General features: G+C 40.2%; 1 protein-coding gene across 1 annotated transcript; it reads left to right on the top strand.

The window, feature by feature from the left end:
* Positions 1–1,484: 1,484 nt before the first annotated feature.
* LOC114944219 (uncharacterized) lies at positions 1,485–17,580 on the top strand. The gene is given in 3 exon segments (XM_029320024.2): positions 1,485–1,593; positions 13,194–14,831; positions 14,833–17,580. Coding segments are annotated over 3 exon segments (1,713 nt in total). The 5' UTR covers positions 1,485–1,575; the 3' UTR covers positions 14,890–17,580.
* The last annotated feature ends 244 nt before the right edge of the window (positions 17,581–17,824 follow it).

Below are 17,824 nucleotides of genomic sequence, written 5' to 3' on the forward strand. Positions count from 1 at the left end.
TCACTTTCTTCTTCTCGCCTCTGTATATGCGCGTGTATTATTATTATATTTACGATCCAGTAGATTAACACTTCACAAGACCATTTCTGCTAATATGATTACTCATATTTGCTATATTATAATATCAGCGATACCGTTAATAGAAAACACTGCGTCGTTTCTATTTTATTCAATCTCACAAAGCTGAAGATATCCGACGATAGCCTTTTAAGGAGAAGAAAAATAAATTTTCTTTTCTATTTGAATTATCACAAATTTTGTAAGCAATCATTACTATAAATACTCTAATTTATATCATTTATTCATTTAACTATTATTAATTGTTATTAAATTATTAAATTATTTGCATCGGATATATTGCATCGTATTTTTTAGCACACCTTTATAGTACTGTATCTTGATTAATGTTAAAATATACAGTGTATTTGTCAGAGCTTAATGCAACAAAGCACTGAAAAGAAGGCTATTAAATGGCTTCTATAGAACGTATATCAGTCACGAATGTATCTCGAATATATATCCGCTTACGTGTGCAAATTTTTCTCACGACCCTGCTCGATCTGGTCTATCGCTCGATCTAAACTTTCCGTACCAATCCGCCGTGCGCACTCACACAATACATGTTATTTGCACGCACTTATAATTAGGCAATGTAGAATTGTGGGTTTTGAATTGATAATGATTGTGCGATTATATGAGCACACATAAAGAAAAGTGGAATATTATTATCAATGAAACTCCGATAGAAAGAACAAACATATATCACATAATCATACTTCGCTACGTAATTAATAATAACACGACTGTAGCTTTTAACTATACTCGCAATCGGGAACAAATGATTCGATAAATTTTATATGACTGATTTTAAGTGTAAATTACATAAATAATTGTAAATTATTAATTACGCGCAAATTATTAATTATCTCGACAATCCCACGATAGTATAAATATTAAAGTAAAATATATCACATCGAAGAAACCTGCTATACATGTTGTAACATACGTTAGATCGATATAATTAATACCGCTATAGCGTGCTGATTATATTTCTGCCGAATACCCGGAGGATACCATTACTCCTAGACCAATCCTATCTTTTCACATCGTATGCTTCGATACGCGCTGACAATCTAATTTGACACGGGGCACAACGGAACGTTGTTTGAAGGCGCGCGCGTAGAAGCGGGTTCTCACGACCCTGGCTCGATCCGCGGTACCTTTCGGGTGTTCGATGCGACGCGACGCTTCTCATCCAACATTACGCGCGAGTCAAATGCGACCCGTGTATCGCGTAATCGGAAAGAGATTTGGCAATGGCCGCCCCCCTGCGCACCCCCTAGAACCTAATTCGCGGGTGTCGCGGTGTCGAAGAGGACGTAGTCTCGCTGTATCCGCGGCCCGACGAGGCCCCCACTATAGACAAAAGCCTTCGTGTAGGTTATAAAGGACCGAGCACCGTACTATACGGCTGCACTCTCTCAGTGAAACTCACGGAGGACCGTTCCCCGGCACACAAAGTAGTATACATATACATATAAACCTCCCCCTTCTCGTCTCGGCAGCGCGTGCACCATGAGGATTATATTGCTGGTATGTACGAAATTATTCAAGTTTGTCGAGAAGGTGAAATTTACGGGATGTGTGTCCTCTTTTCTTAATTAGCTACTTTATCTTTGAGACTTAAATTTTTTTTTTTTTCGAAAGTTTAGTATATACGTTCTCTGTGTGTTTCACTTCTTTCTCATATTAATCGGATTTTATTGCGCGTAATATGAATGAAATGTTAAATTTGTGAGAGACTGACAGACAGAGCATTCTCATTTATTAAAAGCACAATATTTCAAATGTATATATATATATATATATTATAAATTATAATGTATTAAACATTGTAATATATATTATCAAAACGTTATTCAAGTGCATAAAAAAGTCTAAAAGAAATCTAAATAATTTGTTCAAGATTTGCAATAATTTCATTTATATAATCTACTTTATGTGATGTATGCATTATTATTAAATACACTAATATTTATTTTTAATATTTAGATAAATTAAATATAATATATTTAACCTTTTTCATGCTAAATTATATATACACGTACATAATAGATATATTTTTATTATTAATAATAAGTGATAAAAAATCAGTATCATATTAATTAAATTGTATCATATAAGACATAAGACAAATTTAAAAAAAAAAAAAAAAATCTTTTACGGTAATTGTGATTTGTAACTCAGCAGCGTCTCTTAAAAAAATGTCGCTCGTTATCCTGTGACCTGTATAAAATTAACCATGCAGGAAAGTCCGGAATTCGATAAGATCTACGTGGTTCATTGTTGCAATTCGTGCGCACGCGTGTGAAGGCACTTATAATTCATAGACGACGCATGATTAACAACAACGGAAAGTGAATTGTGTCCGCCCACACACGCGGTGTTCCGAATATGGTTACGAGAATTTCCACTGGAAACTCCCTTCTGTCGTGAATTCGTGCGAAAGACGCGCGAGGAAAGTGCTGAAGAAGAATCCGAAATTGCAACTGTTCTTCTCGCGAATAGTCGCGAATTAATTGTATATCCCAGGCCGCGAGTTGTTGACATCGTCGGTTACCTTAATGAACGCGCAGCCGGGCGACGTAATCTTTTGTTGAATGGGAAAACGGATTCGCGCCTCACACAGCAGAAACACACTTTACTTAAGCCCTGCAAGCCGCGAATATTCTGCTCTGCAATCAGTTATAGCTTCGACATTTTTTTTTCCGATTATTTTATACTCATTACGTGATTCTCTTGATTGATAGTGAAAGTTCTGTCTATTATATTCCGGTGCATTGTTACCAGGCACGCTAGGTTTGCCATTTTCGAGTCGGGTTGCTTCGCAGACACGACATTATACTTTCTTTATCCGCAGAGGCTTTTGTGATGACAGTAAGTCATTATCAAATGAGAGTCATATCCGAGACTAATCTAGATTTCATCGCGCACCTACTCAAAAGCTCATAATTATCAATTATCAAGCGCGTTCTTACACCTTATAAGCGACCTGTCTGTCAAGATCTTGTGAGAATAATATTTAATAATCTCAGATTTCACTTCTATGCTCTGTGGGCTTAATTTGCAAATCGTGCGAAGAAATGCATTAAAATTCGCGAATATCAACGCGATTTCTCTCGATTCCCTTCCCGCGACTCGGTATTAACGCGATAATTAAACGCTTGTTAATCATTCACGCGTATTTTCCATGTGACGTTTATTTCTCTATATGGTTTTTTCTTAGCTGATCTCCCAGGGAGATTCGTTGCGAGATAATCGCGAGAGGAAACGCAAACGATCTCGCGTTTCGATTTTACATTACCGTGATGGAGACCAGATTGCTCTGCCAGATGCGTGCGCGTTTCATGGCGGAACGCCTCGAGTTGATCGAAATCGGGCACGATCGTGTTCGATCGATGGCCTAAGTGTCTCGACTGGTACGATTATTGGCACTTTCACCGATCACACAAATATGGAACGTCCGTGTTTTCGCGAAATTTTTGCCGACAATATGATCATGGGCGTTCGCAGAATTTTTTTAGAAGGGGACATAATTAATTTTTTTTTTCATTTTTTTAAATTTAATTTATTTTATTTTAATTTTTTTAATATTAAATATAAAATAAATTCCAGTGTTTATTTAAAAGGAAAGCAAATGTTTATTTCTTTTATTAAATCCAAGTGGGAACAGAATCCTCTCTTGCCCCCCTTTGCGGACGCCCATGAATATGATACCTCAGATGTTTCGACCAATCAGTTTCCCTCTCGATGAACGAATCGTTCGATATCGAAAGCAGAAAGTGTCGGAAAAAAAATATGTTTTAAAAAATGAGAGTTAAACATTTCTCGCGCGAAAATGGATCAAGAGCACGGATCCGACAGCGAGAAACCGCGACGAATAAGACGTCGGTTTCCAATGACGCAGCTCATCGTCTATCACGAGACCGAATAAACTCGCGCTTTTTCCCCCCGTTCGATCAAAATCATTCGAGCACGAACTGATGATGTGCAACGCGTCAAAAAGATGACCTATCCGCGATCGTCATCGAGAAACCCGGTTTCCCGGCGCCGTTAGAAACCCGACGAGACGACGACAAGAATCGACAAATGGAGAAACTTCACGGAATTGCGAAAGCGAAGCTAATATAATATAATAGAAGCAAATCTTTCACTTTGACTTTCAGCGACAATTTTTCGGCGATAAACGATTCTCGAAGACTTCTATTCGGCGGTGAATCCTTTTGCAAACCTTAAAGACAAGATCCGAGCCAGTATTATAGTCTCTCTTTAAGACCACCTTTTTACCGTCGTTATGTAATAGAAAGTCGGATTGTCGCGTGCTTCTTAATTATCCCGTCTTATCAATTTACAGATATAAATGCCTTCAACGGGAAACTGACAGCATTAAATACCACAACTTGCTAAACTTAGTTTTTTCCTGCAAATACGGGATAATTAATATTTGTACGCTTTTTAAAAGTAAACCGCGAAGTTTCAGCGCGAAACATTGCCGTAACTGCCCGGCTAATTAGCATTCTAAAGCGGGCTTTCCCGTTTTTGCGCGTGGCCATGATGGCAATATTCTCGTAGTCTCATTAGGCAGCCAGTTGAAAAGAAAATGTGAGAGCGAGAATATATATCGCGCAACGTGAGGCTGGCAAATCCATAAATTAAGGGCATGCCGATCTTTCGAGCGGTCGTACCTTTCGAAACGCATACGGCGCCGTGTTGGTATATATTATAATTACACCTGGTATTGTGGATGCACGCAAACGCATTAACTAAGTTTGCCGGATAAGGCAACAAATATTATGTAGGGTAGTTAGTTTAGAAATATCAGACACTATTGCAGACATTGTTGAGAGATCGCGTCTAACAATAAAGCTGAAACCCTCAATTACAGTGATGAGATTACTCGATTCATTTCGAGTGGAAAAATCTTTCGCGCGGAAATTTGAATGGATATTTCATTTCATTTATAATCTTTCACATTCAATATTAATCTTTAGATCGAGATTCTATATAATTACAGTTTCAGCTGGAAATTTAACTGTAGATTAAATTTACCTACTTATCAAAAATATACACTCACTCCAAAAGAAGCGGTACATTTAAAATTTGGAAGAAAATCAAAATTTAAATGACGATAATTTCGTAAATAATAAAGATAGAAACGTTTCTAAAAAATGAAAATAAAGCTTGGGATTTCCACTTTAAGAATTTATTTATTTCAATGTAGCGAGATAAATTTATTAAAAATGGCGGATGATAAAACGAGAACATGCAAAATTGAAAAATAATGATTCGATTTGCCAAGGTACATGATGTGAGTCAAATGTCGCAACTAAATGAGATAAAAAGCATATGATAGTATAGAGTCTCCCCTTTAAAATACTTTTTTATTCATGTCGATACCATAATTTTTCACCGAGATATTTGCATTTGAATAAAAAGGCAGCTTTTTACTTTAAATGCGAATAACTCTGCGAAAAATCATCGTATCGAGATGAATAAAAAAGCATTTTGAAGAGGAGACTCTGTACTATCATATGCTTTTTATCCATTTAGTTACGACATTTGACTCACGCCATGTATCTTGGCAAATCGAACCATTATTTTTCAATTTTGCATGTTTTCGTTTTATCATCTGTCATTTTTAATAAATTTATCTCGCTACATTGAAATAAATAGATTCTTAAAGTAGAGATTCCAAGCTTTATTTTGATTTTTTAGAAACGTTTCTATCTTTATTATTTACGAAGTTATCGTCATTTAAAACTTGGTAAATTTTTTTTCAAATTTTAATTATATCGTTTTTTTTTGGAGTAAGTGTATAATGCTAAAAAAAACTTGAAAAATTGACGAAAAAAAATCCATATCGTAAAATAAAGTTGCGAGAAAATTGAGATACGCCGAATTATTTATTCACTTTCAACTTTCCCGCGGTACTTAAAAAAATATATATGAAACCGAACGCTGACCGAATGACATTCTAATGATAAAGAAAAACGAAAGTTAGAGAAGTACGAGCGCGCAAGGCTGATTAGTCTCTAGTAAATGCGAATCGTGGCTTGGCGCGGTTTCGCTGGCGAGACGGAAGAAAGTGAGAGCGAGAATAAGAGCTCCATGCGGAACGCGCAAGTAGAGTTCTAAGCGAGTCCGGTCAGCGAGCTGTCAAAAGACAAGGGCGCACACGCCGAACGCCATCGAACACACAGCATACCAATGCGCGACCGACGCCCATATACACTCGAAATGAGTCACGCGTTCGCTCTGGCATGTCGCGAAATCACTCTCCATGTATAGATATACATATATACGAGTCTGTCATTTTTTTCCCTCGTAGAGCACCGCCTTTGTTACCGCCGCGAGTTGCACTTTCAAATATTTGTTTCGGCCTTACACGTGAGAACAATCGCACTGGGACTGTTTATAGGCGCGAAGAAACAGAGTTCTCTCGCCTCGTTCTCACTTCCGGCGGATACCGAGTTAACCAGACGACAGGACGACGCGTCCGGTGTCTCTTCTCTTCTCGATCGCACGCGCGAGACGTCCTCACCTCCTCGAGAAAGTCGTTCTCGTTCGCGGCTTAGACCGGTTCAAGAAAATAACGGGCGCCTAGATAATGAAACCTGTCAGACTGATTCTTTATTATGTCGCGATCCACATATCCTTATGGCGTCCTCGTCGGGGTCGAATTGACGTAACCAGAATACTTTATATATCACTTTCGCTTGTGATAAATGTGTTTTACAACGTTTGTATACAACTTCATTGCACACACGTCCGGTTATTATCGCTGAAATATTTACGCGTCGTAAAAACAAGATGCAAACAAGTGATGAAAGTGATAAAAAGTATCATTTTGTTGAAATATATCATTTAGTATTTTTTAGAACCACAGATGCGTATCTAAACAGCCTCATAAATTTCTATACGCTGTTTGGCATTTTTTTTCGTATAGAAGCGTGTAATCTCTTTTAATTTTATTTATTATTGAGTAAATCAGTTCTGCTATAGATAATTGCTGAATCACTTCTGAAGAAACCATTCGTTTTTAAATCGAAACGAAACAGCAGGTGTATAACAACTATGAGTACAATAACAATTACAAAAATGCGACCAGCTCTCATTACTCGCAGCAATATGATTTTATTTGACAATACTCAATCACATATGACTAAAACAGCCGAATAAAAAAATTCGGAAACTTTCGTAATCCATCCTCTTAATTTTTTTAACCTTGCCCCATCAGATTTCTTAACCTGCTTATATAAGTCACTCCAAAATTTATTAAACAGAATAAATTTGTATAATAATGCTAAGACCAATGAATGTATTAAAAAAAAAATTATACATCAAATCCTTTAAAATTCTTTGATAAAAAAACATCTAAATAGAAACAAGTTCTATTTAATCGAAAATAAATAACAAATTAAAATGTATTGCAAATAATTTAAAAAATTCAATTTGTTAATTAAAACGGAACTTATTTATAAATTAATCCAATACATGCCTGATTCCTCAACAAAACTCAGCAGACCTTGAGATGCAACCCTCGAACTCTCTTCATTCGAGGCAATCTCTCAATTGTGAGTTGCGTCGATTGGAATTACATCACACAATACAATTATAAAGACGATGGATTATTTGGATTGCTTTCATCATCCGTCTATCCTAACCGCTATTATTATTCGTTAACGTTCGATTCTCGTGACACGGCAGATTTTGCACGGTTAATTTAATTTGCCTTTGTTACATGCACAATACTTATCTACCAGTATTACTACGATGAATCTGGTCAGTAATGCTTCGGCGGTTCCTAGATATGTGAGAAGAAATTCAATCAGCAAGGTCAAACGTCATCTCGTAATTATATACTCTTAGGATTAATTTCTCATCTTCGTCATAACTGTTCCACCTTGAGCATCGATTCTATGAGTAATAATCCTAGACTGAAATTGCATCTAAATGTATATACTTTAATCACCGCATAACCGTTCGAAGATCCGACACGGATATCGCATTTCCTTTTCAATTATCTTGCACCTGCATCTCAGCCACATTTACACTTCCACTTTTCATAATCTACCTGCCGGAAGCAGCATCCTACTATGAGTACTGTTACTTTCCACGTGGTTATTTTCACACTGACATATAAAAATATGAAGAGCAAGAATAGAGAATTCATACGCTTCATTCTCATAAGCTTCATTAAAGCTTATGACATGTCACAATTACGTCATTCATTCTCTTCATTCGTAAAAAGAACCTACTGATATCTGTCAGCTGGAAGGATATGCATTCTTCCTGTTACGCGTAATGCAATTAATCATGTCGAGTTTGAATTATATTATATAGCAGAGATCTAATTCTCTCATTAGTCGCCCACTAATTGCTAATCGTAACGCGGAGTTAATCAGGAATAAATTCGCGTCGCAGCAGCTTCCTTCCGGAAATTTAATCGATGAAAGTTGCGAACGAATTATTCTAACTACTTCCTGGTATGAATATACATGATTGAGAGGAACATTTTCCAGAGATCGGTGTCTATATTATACGCATATCCGGATATATATGCAGCGCATTTTGTACATGTACTTATTTGTATAAATAAAATCAAGAACGCGACCGGCCGCCGCGTCAATATTTTATTTTATTTCTCTCGAAACTGACAAGTCACCTTCACCGTGAAAGGGACCAGTTGCTAATTCCGTTCCTTGACGTAGTACGCGCGCTTTTACCGCTATTATATTTAGCCTCTATTAGCTTAACCGCAGTTGCTATTACAAATATATATGATATATGTATATTATATTTAGTAAGATTTCTCGGCGCGCGAATTCGCCCGTATAACGACTTCCTCCGGCTTTTTTTTCCGCAAAACGTATCGATAGAACGGTGCGCGTTACGAGACCGTCGCTAATCATAGATCGGTAATTGGCTCTCTCCCGCTTGCATGATTGATCCCACGCGCGGCGCAAGCGACTGCGAGGTTCTTTTATTCTCCAAAAGCCCACGATTCCGGCCGAGTAAAATGGTTACAGCTTATTATTAATCGTTTCCCGCCATCAAATTGTACTCGGCGTAAAATTGAGTGATTACTGGTCTTGATGGCAACGATTTCTATATCAGCTGTAGCGTATAATTATTTTGCTACGCGACGTAATATATCAAGGATTTTATTTCTCTTAATTAGATTTTATATAAAATATTTTATCTTTCTTTTTTTTCTTGGTATGTTAAGCACACAACTTTTAAGTTAAGTATTCACTTATCAGCATAGTAGCACTTAGTAATTATTTTTTTAGTCTATTAATTAATATATGTTTATATAATAATTTATATCTCCATATCTTCATGCAAGGAAAAATATCGTTGCTCGGTAACTTGCCGTTCGTTCGGACTTTCGAAAAACGTCGCGGAAGTGATCGAAAGATCTCGGGGACTCGCGTAAAGAGCGGGACGTATGTTTATTAAGCGCGGCAAAACGCGGATCTTGCAACGATTCTTCCTTTCTCCGGACGGCTTCGGGGCCTCACTTAGACAAGGCGTGGTGCTTAGACTCGCCGTGGTCGATTGCCTCCCAACTGGATCGAGGGATCGAATGTGTCTGTGCCTCTCACTGTGTATATATGACTATGGAGGCATGCCACAACGTTGATTACAGAGCCCTAACACGGCGTCACGATTTTCCTCTAACCCGGACCAGATGGCAGAGTCATTAGCCTGTACACGCTTTCGTAGTGGCCCGGACGGACGGGTTAGGTTTGTGCGCGCGTTTCGTAGATAATGACGACGTTGCGACGTCTCCGACATCGTCGATTTCGTCGATTTCGTCGGACTGCGTGCGGACCCGCACGGCTCTTCGATAATCGCGAATCAGCTTACCCGACCGACCTTTCCAATTTTCAGAGAACGCTTAGAAAAGCGTAACCGATTTCGTTTGATTCTAATCGCCAGTTAGACAGAGAGACCGAGCAGTTTATTCCAATGTATGAAAGATGTAGTGTGTGCTCCTCTTTAGCACCAAAAATAAAATATTTTATATAAACTCTAATTCCTTCATACGTTACGTCGGAAGAAAATAATTACACGCCACACAGCTGATCGTTATACCATCAAAACCCGTAATCACTCGGTTTTACGTACAATGTACAATGATCGAGAAAAAAATCATACAAGAATCTAGACTAGGAAAAACTTTGAAGACAGTTGAAAAAATTTGAAAGCGATAGCGTTCGCTTCGGCGATCGTAATGACAGCTAGTTACGAGTTTTACCACTACTCGCGAGAAATTATACGTATCGATTCTCGCGTGTTTTCTCTCGCGACACTCTGATTAGCGGGTGAACGAAAATGAGAATGTGACAAGATAGAATTGCATCTCCGAATAGCTAATCAACTCGTTATAATTCCTACGTTTCGCGATCGAATTCGCGTCGATTGCGTCGCCGAATATAATCAGTTATGAGAGACAACTTTCGCGTATATTCCTCAAGCGATATGTGCTTGCGACATCGTCTCGTCGGCCCATTTATCACGTATGCGCCGAATTCGGTCCGGTGTTTCGTCAGTTGAACGCCACGTCAAGGAAAGGTGCCGGTATTTTATCACGGGGTCGCTTCGGCTGAAAATTAATCGGCGCACGCCCAAGAGAGCACGCAGCAGCGTACCGTATCACATTCGAAAGTACCAGGACGACGTGCCTTCCTCGTCTCAAGGACGATGTGCCAATTCGCGCTCGATCGTCGAATATTCTCGATCGGGTCATCGCAAAATCAAGCGAATCGATCCTATCGGTATTCAACCGGAGTCGTTTCGTGGAGCGAAACATTATCGAGCGAGGATCTAACATCGACTGCTTAACATGTATATACATAAGTTATTTTCTTCGTTATGATTTATAAAAATGCTCGACAATAAAAGGAGAGATCGATTTGTGGCGACGATAAAAATTCTACGGCAAAATACTAATTATGCGCGCATTATTAATAACGTTAATTGAAAGTTGGAGATGTAAATCTGTATAATGCCTGGGAACCTAAAAGGCTCATTAATTTTCCACGCATCATATCACGTATAGATGCATTAGATCCGTGTCCCTGGCTCTTTCAGTTGATCCGACATCTCCGATATTATTATATTAAATTTAATATACAATTATATTATATAATATATCACATAATTATAAATATTCTTTGATAATTCAAAGAATGTGGCAATTATATTAAAGAGAATATAAGAGAGTTTTTTCTTCGCGTATTTATAAAGGTACTCGGAGAAGAGCGATTAAGAGAGCCCCACGACGTTTCCTGTAGGTCATCGTTAGGTGTGGTACCGCCTGTCTTTTGTGCGCGTTTTGCTCTCGGCTTGGTTCAAGGAGATCCAGAAGCGGTTGGTACGGCGGCGCGGCGAAACATGCGCGCCGAGTTACGACGCTCTGAATCTAAATCTCTTTCTCTCTCACGGTAGGCACGCCAAGCAAGCCTGCCTCGCCCCGTATTCGGGTCAGCCGAGAAGTAGAAATTACGTAACACGTGTGCGCCAAGGCGGTTCCCACCGAGAACCTTTCCTTACCGGAAGTCGAGACCACGTTTTGTCAGCTGTAAGGACTCTCGCGGTCAGCCTTGCGAGAAAAACGCGTGAGCGTACCGATCGTACGTAGGATACGAAGAGTGTCGGAGAAATGTCGAGAGAGATTGTTTGAATAATTAATCGGCGATAACGAGTTTGTGCACGCGGAGAAACGATAAGAAAATTGTCCCTTATATAAGGAAGTGTCTCATACTTTCTTGATTAATTTGGAAAAGATATAAATATTTATATCGCCCTTTTTCACTAAATTATATAGTATATTATTAATATAAAACAATATAATATTTTAGTCATATAAAATTTGACGAGCAAAACAGCGTTCTATTTTTCAATAAAATGTTTGCATGACCGATAAAAATTATATCGATATATTATTAATACAAAACATTATAATATATATTTTAATCATATAAAATTTGACCAGAAAAACAGGTTTTATTTTTCAATCAAATATTTGCGTGTCAGATTCGATCGATAAAAATGATATTGGCCATTAATTTCGCCGAGAGGTATCTGAAATATTCATGTCAACAAAATTCAGGTTCGGGACGACATTTCTCGTAAGTTTATGAAGCTGGAGTGAAATTCAGATGTAATCTAGCTGGGCTCCACCTTGTCGCGGCTGCCGTAAACCATTCGTGCTCGCGTTTAACAGCCGCGAAGCCGAGCGTTCGGTCGCGATAAGGATATTTCGCCGCGTTCACCGATCCGAGGAGAGAACTCGTTCTCTCCTCAGCTCCATCTTCTCGCTTCCTACAAGCGAGTATCTCTCCGTGATGCAGATCCGGCTTCGTGCCTGGAAAGCCAGACTAACCGGGGCTGGCCAACTCCACCATCTATATTCCGCCTCTAGGTCCGGCAATTCTCCGATTACGTGTCTCTATCGCGTGACACGATAAAACTACTTCCCTCTTGGTCGCGAGTAAAGAATCGCGTCGGCACGCGAGAGTAATATATAGAGCGTCTGACATGTATCGTCCATTTCTACTTAACGCCGCCGTTTCCATTGTTTCTATTCATTCGATGCACACGAATGCCGGTATTAAATGTCAGAATTCCTTCTCTCGATTCCTTCATTATCTCACACAGACACGCATACCTTGCAAATTTATTTTCTCTCGTTAAAAAAATTACATTATACATGAATATATGTTAATTACATGTCATTAAAGAAGATTGAAATATGTAACTCTGTCTTCTCTTTTAACGATTAAACTGATGATAGAATACAATGTCAGAAAAATTTTTGCGAAAGAAATTGGAAAGTTTTCGAAAGCGGATACGCACATTGATTTTTTACGTATTGATCCTACTAATCTATTTTTTAACAGAATAAACACAAAAGTATACAAATCGTGATTTTCACCGAAATCGTTCATCTCCGCTTCTAGTTTTCACTTCGCGAAATTTCTTTAAAAACTTGGATCCGGCGTCGACCTCACTTTCTTTCGTGCCCAACACGCGTAACGTCGTATCAACATGTTAATGATCACATTCCTTCTCTCGCGTTCACAACCTGTTTCTACTATAATTGATCCTTTTCTATTTGCCAGGTAATCGCGGCGTGTTTGCTCGCGACGGAAGCGCGGCGAGTGCAGATCCGACCCCGAACGGATACTCAAGCGACCTATTACGAGGAACAGCAGCAGGACAACCAGGCGGCCGAGGACGATTTCGAAAACGTGGCGATCTATCAACCGCGTACTCGCGCGCTTGCCTCGCCACGTTCCAAGGACGCGTTGCACGCGTCGAAGCCGCCGCCGGTACAGACCATCAGGAACTACAACAAGGTCAATGACGACGGGTCCTTCACCTTCGGCTACGAGGCGGCCGACGGTTCCTTCAAGGAGGAGACTCGCGGCGCCGACTGCGTCGTACGCGGAAAGTACGGCTACATCGATCCGGACGGCAACAAGAGGGAGTTCAGCTACGTTTCGGGCAATCCCTGCGACCCGAACGCGCCCAAGGACGAGGAGGAAGAGCTGCCGGAGAAGGAGGACGAAGATCTCCCCGGACCGGCGAATTATCCCGTCGTCAGACCCGTGCAACGACCGGTTCCGGTGAGACCGACGTATCATCAGCCGGCGACCACTCGCGCGCCGACCACGATATTCCAGACGGAATATCAGCTGGACGACGACGCGAGCCAGGAACTGACCGAGGAGGACGTGAAGCCGCAACTGCGACCTTCGGCCTTCAGGAGACCGAGCACTCTGGTGCAAATTACCCCATCCACCTCCATTTACGAGTCCTCGCCGTCTCCTAGTCCCCAATCCTTCTATAGACTAGCCTCCACCCCAGCGGCGCAATATCAGACTACCCCATCGCCGATTCTTCGCGGCCAGTCCACGGTCGCCTCCAGCGTCTATCAGTCTCTCGAGCCGACCACTCGTCGACCGGTAACCCGTCGGCCCCAGTCGGTCGCGATCACTCCGCGACCCCACGTCGCCCAGGTGGCAGCGCAATACGTCTCCCCCAGCAGCACCGAGCGTCCCAACAGTCTGCTCTACACCCAGACTCACCCCACGGTATCGCCTCTACGTACCACGACTGCCGCTAGCACGCCCCATCATCTCGACTTCGCCGCCGAACTCGAGCGTTACGTGAACACGATCGGCTCGCACGTTTCCGCCAGCCCGACCGCGAGGCCGCAAACCTCCTCGCCCCAGACCTCCTCGAGAGTTAAGTTGACCGGTCAGACGTCGGTCGCCGCAACAACCGCAAGCTCCGCCGATCCCATCTACCAGTCGGAGCTCGTGTACGATCCCTCGACCGGTCAGTACAATACCCAGCTTTATCAAACACTGCCCCAAACCGTGGGTGACTTTAGTCTCAGTCACAAACTCCAACCGTTCGTAGCCCATCCGTCCCAGTCCCTAGTCGGTCTGCAACAGTACGGCCAGCAGCCTCAGCGACAGAGCCCGGTTTACAAGCAAGCCCAGTCGGCTCCAACCCCGGCGGTTACGCAGCCCCAGGAGGTGCTCTACAGGAGGCAGCAGGCGCAACTGTTGCAGCAGTCCCAGCAGCTCTACGCGCAGCAGCAACGCCGCCAGCAGCAGCAGCAGCAGCAGCAACAGCAGCAGCAGCAGCAGCTCCAGCATCCGCACAGACTGCAATTGTTGGAATCGCAGAGGGATCCCCAGGCATTCTACTACGTGGCGCCTTTGAAAGCCTCCGCCAGCACCGCGTCCTCTTTCAGTAGGTCAGATCGATCAGTTTCTCCGAGGTAGCAACGCTAATAACTATTGATACGATCTGAATCGCAGCGTTAAGAATTAACTCTCGGATAATTCTCGAATCGTCGCTATTTATCATTCGATATTATCTCGAGAGCCTCTCGCGAGCTAAACCGCCGAGGATCTCGGAGCTCTGGTAGATCGTAAATGTTGGCCCATGCGTATAAAGGGTATTTTATAAGTATATGCAATATATTATACATAATATATATATTATATATCGTGTGGCGGCGCTGAAGTTAATATATATGAAGTATATTGCCGAGTGAATGGCATACGAACGAGCGCTTTGATGCATGCGTTGTACGCGGAGAATGCGTGTGCAATATATTTGATATAATCGGCGCTCCGCGAGAAAGGCGCGCGAAAATAGTTACGGTGAAAAGTGTTGCGACGTCGCGGATTTATAAAACGTCACCATCAACGGCTCCATCGATCGCAGGGAAATTTTCCCCGTCGTTGAATTTTCCGTGAAACTCATTATACCGTGTACACAAGTTTACTATTACAAACAATCATTCCGTGACTCTCTCGCGAGAAACTTCCGGGGATTTTCCGAAATTACTTTATTCTCTTGGCAGCGCTTTTCCATACTTTGATAATCGTGTGTAATGTATATATAATATAGAGTATCCGTTTTTCGCTTTTTTCCGTTCAACGCGTGTCTCGAAGCGTTCATAACGATAGATAATAATATTTTATTCGTCGACGATATGCAATCGGAGAACGAAAGTTAAAGAGATTAATGTATGTGATACACTGGATGGAGGAGCCGCGCGCGATTTCATGGATGAGGGTCGGTGACAAAATTTGACATCTTTCTCACTTTATCGAATGTTTTCCTTAAATGATCTTGTCGTAGATCCGCAGTAATGTCTTTTCGGTCGACGACTCGTCGAAATAATTTCGTTTTCGTGGAAAAAAAATGGTGAAACTTTATTTATTCGCTCATCTCGTCGATAGTTAGAGCGAAACGAGATTTCTTCCGTTTCTCAAGCCGATTTGCACTTCTCAGTCAGTCTGTAGTATCGTGTAATGTTTACGAGGCACGTTAGAGAAAGAGTGAAAGCCAACGACCTGACGCAATACTCACACACGCATGTACGATGTATTACCGTGGCAATTTCTCGCGGGTCCCTAACACCGTGTATATATATATATATACACTATCGTAAAGGTCCATGTGGTTTCGCGATAGAAAACGAAACATCTCGTCGCGCGGACCTTTTTTAAACACAATCCCGTAAGCCCAAACGGCGTAATAATGTCCGACTCGATTACAAAATATCGATCTCTAATGCAGCATCGAGTCGAATGAAACGCGATCAAACGAAAGGGGATAATGAGTCGAAATCAAATTCATTCGCGCAATATTTCGAGGCATTTTCAATTAAACGTGCAATGCTGAGCCGTTGTACTCTTGTGTCATATAATGCATTAAGTCATTATTTAATATATGTTCTCTATGATTAATTCAAAATTATTAATTCGAAATATCCATTTAATATTATCAATTTATAATTAAATGACATATGAATCTCTGTTCTGAAATAGTACATCTCATGACATCGCGATAAAAAATTTCAATTCAATAATTTTTCTTATTTTTTGGAGTAAATTATTAAAATTAAAATTTGAAAAAAATGTTTATTTTATTATGTCTGTCTTTAAATTTCGTGGCGCAAATGTGTATCGCTCGCGTTTGAACTCGACAATAATTAACTCAATGTCCGATACGTCAATGTCGATAGGAAGTGGAAGAAATTTGGTCTTTCCAACGTGACATTTTGCAAGTTTGCCGCGAGTAGGGTTCACCATAAGTCGAGGAAAATCGCAATACGCTCTTATTGGCGTGGTCTCGTTCGTAAGGACAACATTCTATTCGCGCTGGACTTTCTATTTGCATTCTCTGTCACAAGTGTGAGAATCGATTCGAGTTTAATGCGTTCCGCGACTCGATCTATTCAGGAAATGTGTATCAAATCGTATCATCAGAGAAAGAAACGCTCGTACACGTCATTTTCGTCGGGATGTCACAGCCATTCATAATCTTTTTTAATTATAGATTTTTTTAATACAAATAAAACTAATTTTTCCTTAAACAAATTTCTACCGCGAGAAAATGTTCAAGCAAAATTAATTTGGAATTAATTAGATAATTTTTATATTTTTAATTTTTTTTAAGTTATTGATTCTGCTTGATGTTGAAGTAATGTTTTAACAGAAAAATATCGAGTTACAAATTGATCACTTTGCAATTACTGTACAATTCATATTCCCCCGTAAAATACAATTCGATTGCATATTTTGGAAAGTTTTCGTAATCATCGGCATGACTTAATCGATGATTTCGTGATTTAATCGCAGTCACGTCTTTGCTACAATGGGCTCGAAGCGGCGGTTGTCTACTCTCATATTGTAAATAATACTTGTTAGCTTTAAGGCATAGCGGCTATTTAGCAATTCATACGCATACTATTGCGCATAAATCTTCGTAAAGAGGAGTCTTACGTTACAGTTGTTTTCTTTTTGTATTATTTGAGAACATAATCGAAAGAAAAATATCACTGCGAAAGTTTGCTGCGTTGTTACTTTATTTTCCCGCTCTTCCCATCAGTATCATTTACTTTCGCTCGTTGAAATATATATACACTGCACGAGACTGAAACATCAGCACGCACGAATAAAGATTGAAATAGACGCATTGAATGTGTATGTTTAATAAAATCACAACCGTGGCAAACATTCGCAATAAAATGCGATCTACATTATTTCCGCATTCCGTAAATCTACATTTAATAAAAAGAAAAAATAACCGGCATATAATAATCAAGAATTCATTATGCATGTCGTAATTATAGCGCATCAATATTTCATATTTTGATACTAAATAACATGAAAAAGAGAAAATACATTTATTTAATATTTGATCATTAAAGCTATACTAT

Source organism: Nylanderia fulva, unplaced genomic scaffold, assembly GCF_048542155.1.
Source record: "Nylanderia fulva isolate GAGA-0341 unplaced genomic scaffold, ASM4854215v1 Scaffold20, whole genome shotgun sequence".
In the NCBI taxonomy this organism is placed as follows: domain Eukaryota; kingdom Metazoa; phylum Arthropoda; class Insecta; order Hymenoptera; family Formicidae; genus Nylanderia; species Nylanderia fulva.